The 17,400-nt window shown below is 39.5% G+C and overlaps 1 protein-coding gene across 4 annotated transcripts in view; it reads left to right on the forward strand.

The window, feature by feature from the left end:
- Herc3 (HECT and RLD domain containing E3 ubiquitin protein ligase 3) overlaps window positions 1–17,400 on the forward strand; it is a 146,117-nt gene that overhangs the window by 1,779 nt on the left and 126,938 nt on the right. For all 4 annotated transcript variants that reach the window (XM_010610486.1, XM_010610487.1, XM_010610488.1 and 1 more), the window contains exon 2: window positions 7,130–7,384. In XM_010610486.1, the coding sequence (XP_010608788.1) occupies window positions 7,159–7,384 (226 nt within the window). In that variant the 5' untranslated portion in view covers window positions 7,130–7,158. The remainder of the gene's footprint in view (window positions 1–7,129; window positions 7,385–17,400) is intronic.

Here is a 17,400-nt window from a genome sequence, read left to right on the forward strand (position 1 = left end):
GGGGTTAAAAAAAAAGTGTATTTTTTTTAAAGTTTTTTTTTTTTTTTTTTTTTTTTTTTTTTTTTTTTTTTTTTTTTTTTTTTTTTTTTTTTTTGGTGGTGTAGAGATTGAACCCAGGACTTCACACATGCTAAGTAGGCCTACTTACCACTATCACTGAGATGTATCCCCAGCCCTTTTTTACTTTTACAGGGTCTAGCTAAGTTGTCCATGCTGTCCTTGAACTTGTGATCATCCTGCCTCAGCCTCCTGAGTGCTGGGATTATAGGTCCCCAGCTTTCTTTTTTTTATTGTGACATATTAGCATAAATATATATATAATAATGTATGTTACAAGCTATAATAATAAAAGGACAGAAGAACATCAGCTCTCCCATTAAAGCTCCTTGTGTCTTCTTCCCTCATTTTCTCCATTCTTTCAGCCTCTGTAATCATTACCTTGCATTTTGTATGTGTGATCTTTTGCATTTCTTCATACTTTACTACCATTACTAAATACATTTAGCTCCAAATAGCGTTTATTATAATTGTGTGAACTTTGTAAAAATGCATGGTGCTCTGAATTTTTAACTCAAAACTTTTTAAGATTTGACAATACTGATACTTATAGGTGGAATCGATTTTTCTTCACTGCACCATGTTTTATTGTACACATGTGCTGCAGTTTTCTTGTTGGTGGACATGTGGGTCGTTTTGTTTTATTTTTTCTATTTCTAATAATGTTGAAATAAACATTCCTATACATATATCTTGGTGCCTCTGTTCATGAGTTGCTCACTGCCTGGCATGGTAGGATAGCCACTGGCACCTACATTAAAGTTAACATTTATCAAAATTAAGCAGTATTACAATTTGAGTTCTTCAGTTTTGTCAGTCACATGTCATGTGTTCAGCAGCCACATTTGGTTTCTGGCTGCCATCCTCTGCACTGCAGACAGCAGCATTTCCATCACTGCAGAAAGTTCCAAGTCTCCAGGTTTTACTCATCTGGATCTCTAGCTCTCAGTAAGGGGAGCAGCAACATAGATTCTGAAGAAGATGAACAGGCTACTTGTGTTTTTGGGAGTGGAATTACTCAGCTGTGCAGTATTCACATCTCTTTACTAGACAATGCCAGCTCATCCTCCAAAGTTGTTATGCCGGTTTTTACTCTCACCAGCTGGGTAGGAGTGTTGGCTGCCCTGGATCCGTGCCTTGGTATCATCAGACTTTTCACTTCTTGCCAGGCTGGTTGGTTGTTTTTGAAGGCAGCAGCAAGGTCATTCTTCTGGTTTCACAGAGTGCAACAACAGGTAGTGAAGAGGGCAGCATCTGTAAGGGGACAATCAGGCAGAGTCTTGTGTTGGCTGAAAAGCTTAGAGGACCAGCTCAGGTAAAGGAGAGGGAGGAAACGGCTGGAGTGGATTCATGTGGTTGAAATGTGTTGGTCTTTTGTGTTACTTTGGCTGCTTGTAGTTGAAGTTTTGACAATAAAGCACGTCAGACTTTCTTTGTTGCTGGAATTAATTTACATTTGAGTTTTGGATCTAAATTAGTTTAAAGCTTTGTTTGGAGAAGTATGGTATCTACAAAGCACTGAACTTTTGGACATTGTCTTTCCTCCTCTTGAAAAAGACATTTCCACATCTGTCATTTTTCAAGGGTTCACTTCTAGGCTTATTTCAAAGGAAGCTTATCCCTATTTTAAATAATACTGGAAGTTCTGCGTGAATGTTATTTAGGTTTCAGTGAGTTTCAGACAAGGAAGAAGAATCAGTTATTAGGGTGCTGTGTGCATATACTGATGATAAGACAGAGTTTGAGAATTGAAGTTTGTCTTTTAGCATTCAATTCTCTAGGATTGGTGGCAAGCCTCCCTGCCCCCAACTGCCATCCTCTCTAGAATTCAAAAGAAAATACACACAGCCTCACCTCTTCTCCACGAAAATTATGGCAGATGGTGGAAATACTACTTTGCTGTACATGCTACAGATTTGACGGAACTGACTTAATGGTAATCACAGAGGGAGAATTGTTCCTCTAGCCTCTTTTGGGAACCATTTTGCCTAACGGCCTCAAAGCTGCACACTAGGAGTAGGAAGAACAGTGATGATAGCAGCTGATGTTATTGGTCACTCATTACTGCATGACTGGCACCATTCTAAGCACTTTCTACATGCATTTTCTCATTAACTCTCACAGCATCCTGTTGCTTTTCTCTCCATTTGAGAGCACTTAAACATCTTCCAGGTTTCCCAGCAAGCTTGTGGTTAACTCAGAGGCTTGAGCGTCAGTTTTCTTGCCCAGGTGTGGTGGCACAGGCCTAAATCCCAGCACCTGGGAGGCTGAGGCAGGAGGAGAGAGCTGCATTTTGAGGCCAGCCTAGGCTACATAGTAAGCTCAAGGCCAGCCTGAACTAATAGTGAGACCTTATCTCAAAAAAGAAAACAAAAAGGAGAATCTTGAATTATCTACCAAAAATAAATCAGGAGAAGGACTGAGCAAAGTGCCACATGTGACATGGAGGGAAAGTCATCCTTTGTTTTCTTTGTGAGGGGAAATAAGAGGTGGGAAATGGAGGGGCTGGGGCTGAGGTGGTGTGGGACACTTGAGAAAAATGGTCTCATATTATTCTGTGACGGATTGTGTGTGTTGAAGGGAAATTAAAGATTTTACTCTTGCTGTAAAAGCAAGGGAGAGACAACGAGTGCAGCAAGTGGATGGGAGAAGCCAGGAGATCAGAGTGCCCGTGAGGCAGGCACTGCTGAGCTAGACCTTTAGACGTGATATTCATACTCTGCTAGCCCTACAGCTGCTTAACCTCATTTATTATTTCTTAGTTCTGGCTAGTTCCACTCTCAAGCAGCAACTTCATTTTCAGTTTTCAGGGTACTCTGTGTTGTACAGTGACTACAATTTAGTCATGCACTAAGTCGTTTTTGTGTTGGATACTGTAGGTGACACACAGATCTACTTGGGTAGCAGTGTAGTCCTGTGGGTAAGTATAGACATTGGTGTCGGGCTCAGATTTATTGGCTGGTGCTGTTACTTGTAGCTGTGTAACTTTGGGCATGCTTCTTAATTGCTCTGAGCCTTGCTTTATTTGAAAGTGAGGCTGGAAATAGTACTATTGTTGGTGCAGGGTTTTGTGAAATTCAGTGAGGTGAAGATATAAAATGCTATGAACACAGAGACTGATGTATAGTGCACTGTGATGTTGCTTATGTAGTTAGTGGTAGGAGAGAGAAGACGGTCATGAAACATTAAAATGCAGATGAAAATTGGCATGGATAATAGTAATTGGGCAAGTTTGGAAAATTAAATTATGAATAGATTGCATGATCCTATCTTTATACCACCACAATACCAGTTTTCATTTTAACTCTGTTCCCTTTTCCCCAACCTTTGGAATTAATCTAAGAAATAACATTTTAATACTATAAAGTCTAGAGAAGGAATTAAACTCTTTGGGAGAAGCAGAACTATCTAGTTAAGATAGCAAATTGAGATTTAGTTTTATATTTTATTTTGGGCCTTTTCACGTGTTGTCTGAAAGCCTGATGATCTCAGAGTAATTCAGGATCACCATAGTGCAATTGTATATGCAAATTAATGTCACCAAGGTAAGGACAAAGTATACTGTATTTGTTTTTGAGGAGGGTTGAAAGAATTCATTTGTGTTGGAGTGTTTAAATTGGGCATGGTTTTATGTTGGTAGAAAGGAGTATGTTATTTTAAAACTTGATTTTGCAGCTACTGGCGAGGCTGAGGCAGGAGGATCACAAGTTTGAGGCCACTTAGTGAGATCATATCTCAAAAAAGAAAGAGGGGCTGAGGATAATCATTCAGTGGTACAGTGCTTGCCTAGTGTGTACAACTTGTGTAAGGCTCTGGGTTTAATCCCTAGCACCACAAAAAAGAAAATAAAAAGATGGCTAAATGCTAAGTTTGCACAGAAAAGCCAATTAGCTATTTGCTTTGTACCTTTAGATTCAAAGATATTAGCAAAAACTCTCTTCTATAGATAGGCTGATAAATTCAGCTTTTGATATGTTCTATCTAGTAATGTAATTCAAGGTAAGATTTTTCCATTTCCATTAGAATCTATCCTCTTTCCATTGGCAAAAGATTAGGTAGGACACCATTGACATCTGTGGTCTTGTCTGGAAATTCTGTTTTCTTTGACATCTAGAATTTGAAATTGATTCTCAATATGGGAAGAAGAGCAGTTTTAAATAGATAAAAATATTTCATAGTATATAAAATTTGTATTTGGGAACTGAAATATAATCTGAATGTCTTTTAGGACCAGTCTTATGCATTATTTCCTTTAACATCTAGATAAAGTGATTTAAGCTAAAGAACATCAGGCATTGATTAGAGGTTTAGTCTTCCCCAGATTTTTAAGAACTCCTGAGGTGAAGAAAGATGTCCTCCTATTGTCGTTCACCCAGAATTCTTATTTTTCATATAGTATTCATGAGGGACTAAATGAGCTTACTTTTCCAAGGTTTGTTTGATTTTAGCCATGCTAGAAAAGTAAAATTATTGTGAGAGTGAGTTCTGTGTTAATTTTGACACAAAGTTTGGGATTCTGAAATGTAATCACAGGATGGGTGACAACTTCAAGGTGAGTGTTAGGCGACACTGTTCTCAAAGTTCTGTTGCTCTCCTCTACAGAATCCACTACTTACTAGCCATGTTCCAAACTTATGGCCATATTATAGGATTGACTTATTTACTCCTGTCTTAATTTGGCATGTTAATCAGGAGCTGCTTCTTCTTCTTCTTCTTCTTCTTCTTCTTCTTTTTTTTTTTTTAATGCTAGGGATTGAACCCAGGGCCTCAAGCATGCTAGAATTTAAGACTGAGTCATACTCCCATGCCTTCTACTTTTCTATGAGACATTGTATTAATCAGTTTTTCTCCCCATGGCTGGGAAAAAATACTAACACCCAGAATTTGAGGAGAGGTTTATTTGGCTTCTGGTGTCAGAGGGTTTAATTTCTGGTTGGTTGGCCCTAAGGCAGAAAAAGCATGGTGGAAGAGTCTGAAGAAAACTGCTTAATCCATAACATCCAAGGAGCGGAGAAAAAGGAAAGAGCCAGAGAGATAGAGATACTCTCTTTGAAGGCTTGCCCCCAGTGACCTTCCATCTCCAACTGGGCTCCACCCTTCTGTCAGCATATTCCAGTGACAAGCATACTGCCTCCAGGATCAAGTCACCTTCCAGAAGTCCTACCTCTGAGCACATGAGCCTTTTGGGGGACATTTTAGATCTCCTCTATCTCCTTTTCTTCTTTAAATCTTGGACCTTTCTTTCAGGGCTAGAGGAACCTACTAGGTATTTTCCTGAAGAGAAGAACCACCTACTCGATCCAAATTTAGCAATAGTAAAAGTTAAATAATGTATGAAATTACGTGATTTTTGTTTCTGATCAAAGCATAGACAAAGTTTTCCTTCTTAAGTCTTTGTAAGCAGAAAAGGCCAATAGAATATTGACAACTCCACAGTTATCCATAGTAGCTCTGAGGATTGTTCCTCCCTCTCCTATGTTTTAGGAGAAATGGTTTGTATGAAGCATTTTGTGCATATTATTTTTGTAATGACAGTTTCAGTAATTGAACTCAACAGTCTTATTGGCTGGTATGGACTCAAGGTTATACACATATAAGCAAGAGAAGATTTGGGAACAGTTTAAAAAAATCTTTATCGAGAGAATTTACATACCATAAAATTTGCCAACTGAAAGTGTAAAATCCAGAGGTTTTTAGTATGTTCACCATGATGTATAAGCATTGTCACAGTCACAATTCAGAACATCTCACCACTCCCTGAAAGAAATTGGAGCAGTCATTTTTCATTCCCCTGCCATCTTCTTGCCCTCGGCAACCACTGATCTTTCTCTTTGTAGATTTATTTTTTGTGGACATTTCTGTGTTTTGTGACTCGTTTCTTTGACTTACAATGTTTTTGTGGCTTACCCATGTGGTGGGAAAATAATTTTCCATTGGATAGATTAAATGTTGTTTATCCATTCACCCGTGATGGATATTTGGGTTATTTCCATTTTTTGATATAAATAATGCTACTGTGAACATTCACAGACAAGTGTTGTGTGGATTTTTTTTTTCAGTTCTCTTGGGTATGTACTTAAGAGTGAGATTGCTGGATCATATGATAGCTCTGTTTTAATCTTTAGAGAAACTGCTAGACTGTTTTCTAAAGCCACTACACCATTCCCATCAGCAGTGTAGGAGTGCTGTCGTTTTTTTTCCACACCTTCATCAACACTTGTTATTATCTGGCCATCCTAGGGGACACAAACTGGTAGAGAAGAGTTTTTGTTTTCATTTGTATGAAAGAGAAACATGCATTTTTAAAAGATTGTGAAACTAAGCTAGTGTCAGCAGTAATCAGCTGGCCAAAATTGACTGGGTACCTGCTAAATAAAAGAAGCCTGAGTGGTTTGTGTTGAAGGAGATTAAAATCTGGTGGGGCATTACATTATCAAGGTTTAAAGAAAAGGCTGCCAGTTAAGGCAGTGTAGTGGCCTTGTGAGAGGAATGCAGTGTCACTGGAATGGGCTCAGAGTTGCACTAGAAGTGAAGCTTGTCTCAGACGTGGGCCATAGGTAAGACGGCTGAGATGACTTTTTTCCCGCTTCTTATTTTCCTTTCAAGTGGTGAAATACTACTAACCAAGCTAACAGGGTTACCTAGAGGAGCTAACTGGTTCAAACTTTTTAAAAGGATCCAGTAAGAAGAAAATTAAAAAAAAGGTATATTGAGAAAGAATAAGGTCATGAGAGTAATTTAAAAACTGTTACCACTTTATAGTTTGCAAGGACGTATGTCAACCAATTTGCTGTACTAGGGGTTCTGCCTGAGATCTGCAAACTATAGCTCATTCACACGAAATATTTTTTAAAATTGCCCTTAAAATTCTTACTGAAGCATAAAACAGCATCATTGTAATTTGTAACTGTCATGTTAATGTTTTATTTTGAGAGGTACTATGTCTGAGGAACATTAGCAGAAGGATTATTTTTTAAATTGGTTACTTTTTTTACTTAATTGGCTTCCTCTGACCTATTTTTTCTTAATTTTTATCTTTTTTAATCCTTTCCTTCATAAAACTCTCTTTTAGGCTACATGACTGCCTGAAGGAGAAGAACAATGTTATGTTGGGGATACTGGTCTCTGGGCCAACCAGGTATCAGCACCAATCTGCAAGGAATAGTGGCTGAGCCGCAGGTGTGTGGATTCATATCGGACAGAAGTGTCAAGGAGGTGGCCTGTGGAGGAAACCACTCTGTGTTCCTGCTGGAGGATGGGGAGGTTTACACGTGTGGTTTGAACACCAAGGGGCAGCTGGGCCACGAGAGGGAAGGAAACAAGCCAGGTGAGTGCTCCTCATGCGTCCCTCAATTATCGGGGAACTGGAAGGCAGATGAGCGAGGGCTTGTTGCAGTTTCCCTCACAAGTGTTTATCTTCCAGGGAGGCTCTTGCTCTTTTGAGTAATGCAAGATTCCTTACTGTTTGGAACCGTGTGTCTAATTCAAATCTTCTGATAGAGAAATAGACCTTTCCTTTCTCATCTTCCTTCATAGCATATGTAATAACATTTACCACAGAAGGTGAGGTGACTAGTTGGTTGATTTTTCCCCAGTAATTGAAAGCTAACACAGTTTTGAGTAATAATTCTCATATATTCAGTAGCAGCTTTTCTCCTTAATTACCTGTTCATGCCATTGCTTCTCCAATATACTTTTGTAAAACATATGTGTAGCGCTAAGCACTGTGTTGGGTTTTAGGAGTAGAAAAGTGAGTGACTTGTAGGGATGAGGTGGCTCCAGTGGCCTCTCCTGTGGTGAGTGCTGTCATGGAAGTCGTGGTGCAATAATGGGGAACGTGCTGGAGTGGAGGAGAAAGAAGGGGACCTCCAGGATTGAGTAGAAAGGGCAGGTAGGACTGTTCATGCCTGTGTATATGAGTGAGTAATTGTGGCGGAGACAACAACTTATTGCACTCTAAGTGTTTATGGGTATAAAGGTGAAATCTGTTTCACAGCTTGTTCAGTAGTGTGCCGATGTTGTCCGCTGCTTGGTCTGCGGGGTTTAGTTCAGGAGCTCGGACTGGGCGGGAAAGGCATGGAATCACCAGGCAGATTCCAGGGAAGTTTCTGGAATGCTTTTATTTAGGAAATGCACAGGCTTATATAGCTTACATGTGGACAACCATGGGGGAGGAGCACTTAATTACATGGCACTTTCTCATAGGTTATGCAGATCCATACATTAGAGGAGAACACTGGGGATACCCTATTAGCTAGATATATGGTGGGGTGATTTTTCTTGGGTGAGGCGAAGGAATCAGGGACTAGGGGCGGAGGTGTAGCCTGTTAGACCCAGCATCTACGCACTTAGGCAAGTTTGCTCAGGAGACAGGAGTGTAGCGCACTTGGCCCATCCAGACTTGAACTTCTCCCATATGCCGAGAGTGGTAATAGACAATAACAGGAGAGACAAGCTGGAAAGATAGGGAGCTATTTCCTTTAAATTTTAGTAATCTGCTGGGCGTGGTGTTGCATTCCTGTGATCCCAGCGCTTGGAAGGCTGAGGCAGGAGGATCACTGTGAGTTTGAGGCCAGCCTGTGCTACATAGACCCTGTCTGAAAACAGTAGTTTTTTTAGTGCTTTTCATTTATTTGTCATAGCCTCTGTGTTTAAGTTTATTGGTTTTAATCTTCTCCTATTTTAAAGAATCTTGCTTGAATATATGTAAAGCATAGACTTGTGAGATACTTTTAGTAGTGATGGTGTTTAATGAGTCTCTTTTTGGTGGAAAATAACAGGGTAGGTTCTTAAATTATGACCATGTAATTTTTACTAGCACAGACATGTGTAGATGTGCCATTTTTATTATTGTTGGCCTTTTCACTCAATCCATTTCAAACTTGCACACCAAAGTTTCACTGACGATGAGCCTTGAAGTTTGTCCTAGACGACTTTACTGGTATTCATTTAGCCAAGTAAATTTGACATCAAGACAAGCTGATTTTCTTCTGTGTCACTGTCACTCTCTTCTCTCATTTATTACTTACTGCAATAAGTGCCCTTGCTCTATGATTCACATGTCAGTATTTTATTTTGGCCATTGGTAAAAGGGCTGCAGTACCGGTCTTAATCAAAATGATAAAGTCTGGAAAGTGTGGTTTGTGGGCTCCCACTTCTTTGTTCTCTGCCTCTGGTTCCCCCCAGGTCTGCTCATCTGAGAACAATACCCAGTGTGCTATGATAGCTAGGACTTTCCTAGCCCGTGAGTGCTAAATGCAGGATTTCAAGCAAAGTGTTTCTGGAATCATCTAAGACCAATACTTTTTTGGGCATGTGGGTGGGTAGGGGTACTGAAGATTAAATCTGGGGCCTTGTGCATGCTAGGCAAAAACTCTACCACTGAGCTACATCCCAGACCTTTTTATTTTACTTTGCGACAGGCTCTTGCTAAGTTGCCCAGGCTGGTCTCCAAGTCTCATTCCTTTTGCCTCAGCCTCCCGAATAGCTGGGATGACAGGAGTATGCTACTGTACCCGTCAGTCCTATACTCCTGTATATATAGTACACCTAATACTACAGATTCCCAAGTGGTTCTTTACTAAAATAAAAATTCTGCTGTGAGTACCACTAGTTCATACTTTAGCCCTATTTATTATACATTTCACCAGTTACTATAATACATCAGTATAAGATGCAAATTCTATGAAGGTAGGACGAAGAATTTTGATTTATATAAATGGCCTTCTTATTGGAAAAGATTAAAAAACCCAAAGGTGGTCTTTCACTTCATCCTGTTGGAACTCACTTCTATCTCCCAGTAAGCTCCTCTTGAATGTGCTGCTGCCCCAGATGAGAGCCAATGTCTAAGATTGCAGAGGGTTTGTGGCAGATCAGAGACCAACCATCTGCTCTTCCTAGGGGAGTGTCTGCATTCAGACAGGGTTTAGAAACATGACGCGGGGGATGTAGCTCAGCGGTGCCATGCCTACTTGGCAAGTTTAAGGTTCTGAGTTCAATCCCTGGTACTTGGGAGGGTGCTGATTAGAGACACACATGTAAGGCCCACTTCGTGCTAATGATTCTTCAGGGTCTGGTGCTCAACCTGGCTAGCCTTTGAGGGTATATTTGGGAACTAGGAGCTCTTTCCAGTAGTACTCCTAGGGGTAGGAAGCTTAGGGTAAACTCGAGTCAGGTAATGAATGCACTGGAGGTACTGCTTTTTCTGACTTCAAATGGGGATATAATACTGTGATTTCACCAATGGAGGCAATCTGTGAAAATACCTAGTGCTCAGTAGTAGCGTACTTGTCTAGCATGCTGGAGGCCCTGGGCCCAGCACCACACACACACATGGCTTTCTGATTTAGCCAGGGTATCCTGCCCCTTGGTTGTGATCTACTTTGGAATAAGCCAGATTCCAGTGTAAATTACAAGATTTCAGAAACCTCTGTTGTTGGTTAAGCTCGTCTGTTAATTATAAACTCCAGAGCAGTTGTGGAGTAGTGCCTCTTTGAATGGAAAGATTATGTGGGTGTGTGCCTCCCCTCTAACTTTAACTTTTTCATTGGTATACGTGTTCTAAATCTGAGTCCCATTTGGGCTTATTTTTAATGAGTGAAGGAAAGAGAATGAGCTTGTTTTCCTTCTGTGACTTATGGAGAACTAACCTGGAGAGCTGACTTGGAAAGCAAGTCAGCGGCAACAGGCTCTGTGCTACCTTGCCTTGCAGAAATACCACTCAGAGTAACCTCTGCCTTCGGGGAGGGATCTTGATGGGATACTCTTCCTCATGAGGACATTTCTGGAAGCACTGGGCAGGTCTGTGATTTCCATTTGACTTCACCCAGACCATTGCCTTTGAAATGTGAAGAATTTTAAAAAGATGAGTGTAAGACTATCTCCTTTGAGAATGTGAAGAAATGACTTAGTTAATTCTTTGGTACCTTGCATCCAGGGGGCTTAGACAGTTCTGAACATAGGTGAACAGAGTGAGGTTTTCTAGGTTTGTGGTACTGCCTGGGAATGGAATAATGCCTGCCGGTCAGGTCAGCACCCCTTCTACTGACCAGACCTGTTTCCATTCTTGTCAGGATTTCCAACGGAGGGGTATGGTTACTTAGCACAAGTCTGGAAGATGCATTTCTTTGTGTTAAATTTTATTTCCTTTCAAAATTCAAATTACTCTGTGAGTCCCACAGTCTGACCTTGCTGAGGGGAAGGAAGTTGGAAGAAGGTGGTGTGCAGGAGAAGCTCCAGAATAAAGTCCTCTACTTAATGTGCCTTGAGTCAGCCCTGCCAGCTGACAGATTGATTATTCTCTTTGTCTCCAACTTGTGTCCCTACAAGGCATATGCATTCCTTTTTTTTTGAACAGTCTGTAGATGGGACAGCAGAAGTACAAAGCACCATAGTGATTTTGAGGGTCATGCAGACCTTTATTTTCATTTCTGAGCATATCTGACAGTTTCCTATTGCTGTTGTTATCCCAGGCAACTGTGTTTTTCTCACTGTCATTTCTCTATTTCTCACACTAGTGACACCTTTTGTACCCAGCCTCCTGTGTGTCTCCTTGTACAGTGAGGAGAGGGAGTCTCAAGGACCATTCAGAAACTCTGGTTACATAGACAGCTCTTCAATATTATCCTGTGTCTGGAAGCGTTAGGTGCTAGCTTAGGTGTGTCCAGACTCATCCATTTGTGCACGGGCCAAGGACAGAGACCTGGAATTCCCAGAAACATTCTTTCTATGTAGATTATTAAAGACCCATTAAAATTCAATGTCCAACTTTTTTTAAAATTGAGTTTATTGGTGCAATCTAGGTATACAGTACAGTTACATTCATTATTGGGATCCTGTACCTTTACATGACAGGTCTTGGTTCTCATTTTTCCCCCTTGTCTCTGCCCTCCCTTCACCCCCCTCCTTCCCTTCCCTTTTACAAACACTTTATTTCCATTTTTTTCATTTTCTCATATTTTTTTCCTCTCCCTTATTACCTTTCCCCCACTCTTCCCACTTTCCCTACATCTTTAGCCCTTTACTTCATATTTCACATTATTAATTATCTCATTAGGATCTTGTGTACTATTATAGTTTTTCACACCAGAGAAACTATTTGGTATTTCAGTTAAAGAAATCTCTGTATGAACATTAAAAATAGGGAATCCTAAAATAAAACTAAAAAGGAAAGTAAAAGAGAAAAGGCAATGATGTAAAATTAAAATAATCCTTAATTCTGAAGATGAAAATGGTCCCTGATCATTGTCCAACTTTTAAAAAAACAATATTGAATTGTAGCTCTTTTGTATATTCCTCTCCTCTATGATTTTTTTCTGTGTCATTCTCATTTGTACATTCTGATATCTTATCTCCCCACCCCCAATCAGAGATAGTTACCAATTTCCTCATGTTTTTGTCTGTGAATTCATCTCATAATTTCATAAGACAGTTACAGAGCTGGCATTATAGAAAGATTTGTGTATCTCCACTCTTACTAATGCAAAGCAAATGAAACATAAGTTTTTCTCTAAATAATTTCTTGTAAATTGTGTGGTTTATAATTAAATATTAAGTAAAATTTGAAATTTATAGTAAGATGAAATAGATACTGGTTGTAGAATTCAAAATTTTGCCTCAGTTTACTATGTCTCATTCCTGTCTCTGTGGTGTAAGCACTACTCTTTAAATGGAGAATTCTCCTTTTCTCATGCATACTCGGATTTCCAGTACTAGGATTTTAGTGTAAGCTACTTTCTGTTATGAGCAATATCTGAATTTAATAAGTGAGCTCTAACCTTTCTGTCTTGGGTGGGCAAGGACTATGGTGGGTGTAGTTAATTTAATCTTATTGCCTTTGCTAAATTTAAAACATTCTTGTGTATACATTAGAGGAAATTCTTTTTTTTTCATAGCAAACCCCAAAGGTAACAATTTATAAACAGGTTCGAACATTTCTGTGCAACCCTGTTTGATTCATATCTATGATTGGCTCTATTTACTTCTATCTGAGTCTCTTTCTTGCAGGTAATTTAATCCAATCCACTCACATTTTTATTCTGTCTAAGCGTTTCCATAATGCCCATCACCATATGTAACAGCTCTCCTGCTGTTTGATAAATGAGGCTTATCAAGCGAAACAGCTAAAAACCTCAATTCCCAAAACTGTGGTTGCTGCTAATGCTGGTAGAAGTAATGCTTTCAACTAAGTAATGCTTATCGGGTTTCTTTCGGGCTTCTGAAGGGCACAGTAACTCTCATTTCAATCAGCCTTGCTAAAAAGCAAACTAGCGGAACAGAACAGAAATAGAAGAAATCCTGTAATAACTTCCTGTTATTGAAGTGCATTTTTCTAAGGGCATAACTTAGATATAAAAAGCAGAAGGTACCATAGGAAATGTTCAGACCTCAACTTTGGCGCTTTTTAGGGCCTCTTCACTCCCCTTTGGGAATAGCAGGTGGTCCAGGAGGTGCACAGCTCTTACAGACCATGGTGATAACAGTAGTAATCAAACCCAGTGGGATGTCTTGCCTCCCTTGATAACTGGGTAGGCAGCCATATTACTCAGAGGTCTAACTTCACTTAATTTTATTTTCTCACATGGTTAATTGAAAGTTACCTTTTTCTCTCTGTGGTACTTGGGCTTTTTTTTTTTTTTGCAGACATTTGGATGTTTTAGAAAATATGATTTCATAAATGTGAGGTATTATTTATGACTTAAACATTTGCACTTTTTTTTTTTTTGGTCATATACTAGGCAGGCTCTGTCACTGAGTCACACCCCCAGCCCTTAGTATTACTTTTACGTAATTAACATAGTGGCTTGTATTTTGATGAGACAAGAGGCTTGTTTCATTTATTTGTGAAAGTGGTAAACAATACATATATCATGAGCATTCTTCATCTTTTATGAGTTTGGCTTTTTTAAGCTGATTAATCCTCAGTATAAAGTAGGTCAGTGTTTTTCAAGGTATATGTAAAGGAGAACAGAAAAGGGAGTGAGTTTGAGACTTGCTGGGGTACTGACAGTTTGGTTTTAATAATTCTATGATTTTATCCAGGACATCTTTTTAACCTCAGGCTGATGGAGAAGCCTGATAGGGTTTTATTCTCAAGTTGTTTTTCTCACTTACATTTAATTTCTATTGAGTCCTTATGGGAGAAACAAAAAGTGTGCAAGTCAACTTGGCCTCCAAGAAGCTTGCTTGTACTTTTTAACTTACTGGTCCAATACCAACTGTGAGGAGGGTATAGTATTTTGATGAAGCAGTGAGAAACAATTCCTTCTGTATCTTTAGAATCACTGGACAACTGTTTTCAGCCTACTCTTCCATGCTCTTCGGAACATCAGATAATGTGGGGACAAGTGTATGTGATGATTCACATTTCATTCTGGTGTAGTTTTTCTTACACTTTGCCTTTTATTGTTTGTTCGTTTATTTCCTTGAATTATTTGCTTATCAGTCAACGATTGAGCAGATCCCTAGTGAGTAGATTTCTAGACTCATTTGTTCTAGATTCTGTTGAAACATAAACTTAGTCCAGTGCTACCCTTTGGGAATTTATAGACTAGATGGGGATATAAAACTCATCTATAAAGATTATATAATTCAGTTTATCATGTGTCATGCAAGTGATAGAAGCCCTAAATGTGTTAGACTAAGCTGTCCTTCAGTGGAGAATTAGGTCTAAGATAGGTCACTGCCAGTGCTTTATTCTCATTTTCAACAAGTGTCATCTTTTCATATAAAGTGTATGTATATTTTAGGTCCGCGAGCTTGTGGAAGGAACAAACACCAGAATCTCAGAGAATTGGCAGCTTTGGTGATGGTTTTAAGGGAATTAGAGATGTTCCATAATGTTAGTAAATCTGCCATTTTGTTCTGTATTTTTGTGTTGCCGTGCAGTTTTATGGTTTGGAGATTTTGTGGATCTCTGATCTAGGCTGACGATCTGTGATCCTGATACAGTTAGAATAAGTAGAGTGTTTCTTAATTTATCACCCTGCATATAGTATAGCTAGTTAGCTGGTATTTTATAGCTCCTTGGAATAATCTGTAAGCTTTTCTAAGTGAATGCCCCAGTGTGTAATGCATTTCGGCATGCAGTGGTGAAATATTTGGTAACACTCTAGTGGATATACTATTATATCCTTGCAGACATCAAATCATTTTTTTTCACTCATTGCTAAAATATTTTGAAATTTTTGCCATTATTGTGTGATTTATAGCAGCTGCCTTAGTTTTTGTTTGTTTGGTTTTGTGGTACTGGGACTTGAACCCAGAGCATCACATATTCTAGGCAAATGTTCTAAGTCTGGGCTACCCTCATCCTTTTTAGTACTTATTTATTTATTCTTTGAATTAATTTTATTGGTACCTTTAAGGTATGCAGTATAATGACATTCATCATTGGAAATTTGCACCTTTACATAATCCATCCTGGTTGGTATGGAGAAACCCAAAAGAACTAGGTTTTTGTTTGGAGACAAGAGTCTTTCAAAGATGCACAGGCTGGCCTCAGACTCACAGTGATCCTCCTCCCTCAGCCTCCAAGTGCTGAGATTACAGGTAGGTGCCACCATGCCCGGCCACCTCCTTCATTTTTATATGAGATTACAAAGATAGAGGAATTGTATGACGCCAGTGTGGATGTTATGGCACACTGAGGAATACTTTGTGGTGCTCCTAAAAGTCCTTAGGTGTTTTGTCAACAGTTAGACAGGCACTGTAACCGTTTTGTAGGTTCAGAAAATGAAGAGCACCCCCTGATTCTGAGCCCAGCCTAATTCTGTCAGTAGTTACTGTAGAATTCTAGTTAGCTTTGATGGAGGTGAGTCTTGGAATGCTGTTGCAAATGACCTGAGAGAATGTTTTCCTTCCTGTTCTCTGTAATGGCATAAGAAGAGATCACCGGATGGGGTGTGAACCTGATTTTTCTTTTCTTTTTTTTCCCCCATTAAGTTTATTGGTACATTTAAAGCAAACAGTAGTTACACTTATCACTGAGATCTTGCACCTTTACATGATATGTCTTGGTTCTTGTTTTTTTTCACCATACCCCTGCCCTCCCTTCATTTTTTTTCTTTTTTAATGGGCATGTGTCAGGATTCTTTCATCTTCGAGTGATACCAGGTGGTGTCATGAGCAACGAGTAATTGTTATTATCTTGCCTAGGAAGAGTATTTCCAGGATTTCTTAAACTGGTGGCACGCTGGCTCACTGAAGCACAGGGTGTTTCCCATCTTTCTGATCTGGGACTAGAATTTTACAGCGATGAAGGGACTTACTCTTCTTGCTAGTTCGCTAGCACACCTGTAAGATTTTCTGAGCCCCATTTGAACTTGTATTACTTTTCAAAGTGCCTTACCAGTAGGAGTCAGCCTTGCCACCATGCTGAATTTTTGGGTGCCAGAACTGGTCTGTTATGTGGAAAATTTTACTGATTTTTCCCCTTGTGATTTGTTCTTTGCTACTATTAAAGTATGAACTATTAAAGTGTGAACTTTTTCAGTGACGTACAGACTCTCACAAGGAATATCCTTCACCTTCTGATGCAGGAGTCTGAGTACTTTCCCTGGAGTCTAATCGCAATGGCATTTTAGCCTGTAGACTCTTTAGGAATTGCTTATACTGTTAGGCAGAGGGTTATAAGGCTCCATCCTTTCTTCCTCCTTGCAGAGTCATACTAATGATAGCTTGCAGGCAACCCTTAATAATGAAAAAGTCTGTTTTTCCTATTTTAAGTAGATTTGCAGTAAACCAGTTTACGTTTTCATGTGAAAGGGATTTTTCATGTATGGGTTTGAAACTAGCCTAGTCCTATATGCCCTGTGCTGATCATTATGAGATTAAGTAGATTGTGCTGACTGAGGCAGCAGGTTCTAAATCGTCTATGTTCAGAAGTTGTTTGCACACAGTCAAAACAGGGAGCTCTGAAAGTGGAGACCATTACGCCTTTCAGCTGCAGGTCCCCTGGTTTCCCTGAAGGAGGTGAAAACTGCAGGCTGGCTGTGAATACTGGCTCTCCTCCAGGCCCAGCTGAGAAGAAGTTGGAGAAAAAGAAAAGGTAGGAAATAGGGAGCTAGCACTCCTGCTGAGCTTACCAGGGGTAACAGGCTAATTTGTTTTTCCTTTTTATGAAGGAAATAAGGCTGAATTAATGAGGTAGCATATTACAGAGATACTTCAGGTCTGGTTACCTGTGAATGAGAAGTTGAAGTTTTTTTTGCAGTGTCTTTGTAAGCGATAGCTCATGCTTTAACCATCTCTTTGTTCTTCATTCTACATTAAGCATAGCTTTTGAAGCAGAAAAGCATTGTTAAACAACTTCAGTAATTGCAACATGGAGATATTAGTGATGAA

Source organism: Fukomys damarensis, unplaced genomic scaffold (assembly GCF_012274545.1).
Source record: "Fukomys damarensis isolate Sample0158 unplaced genomic scaffold, DMR_v1.0_HiC HiC_scaffold_32, whole genome shotgun sequence".
NCBI classification, from domain to species: domain Eukaryota; kingdom Metazoa; phylum Chordata; class Mammalia; order Rodentia; family Bathyergidae; genus Fukomys; species Fukomys damarensis.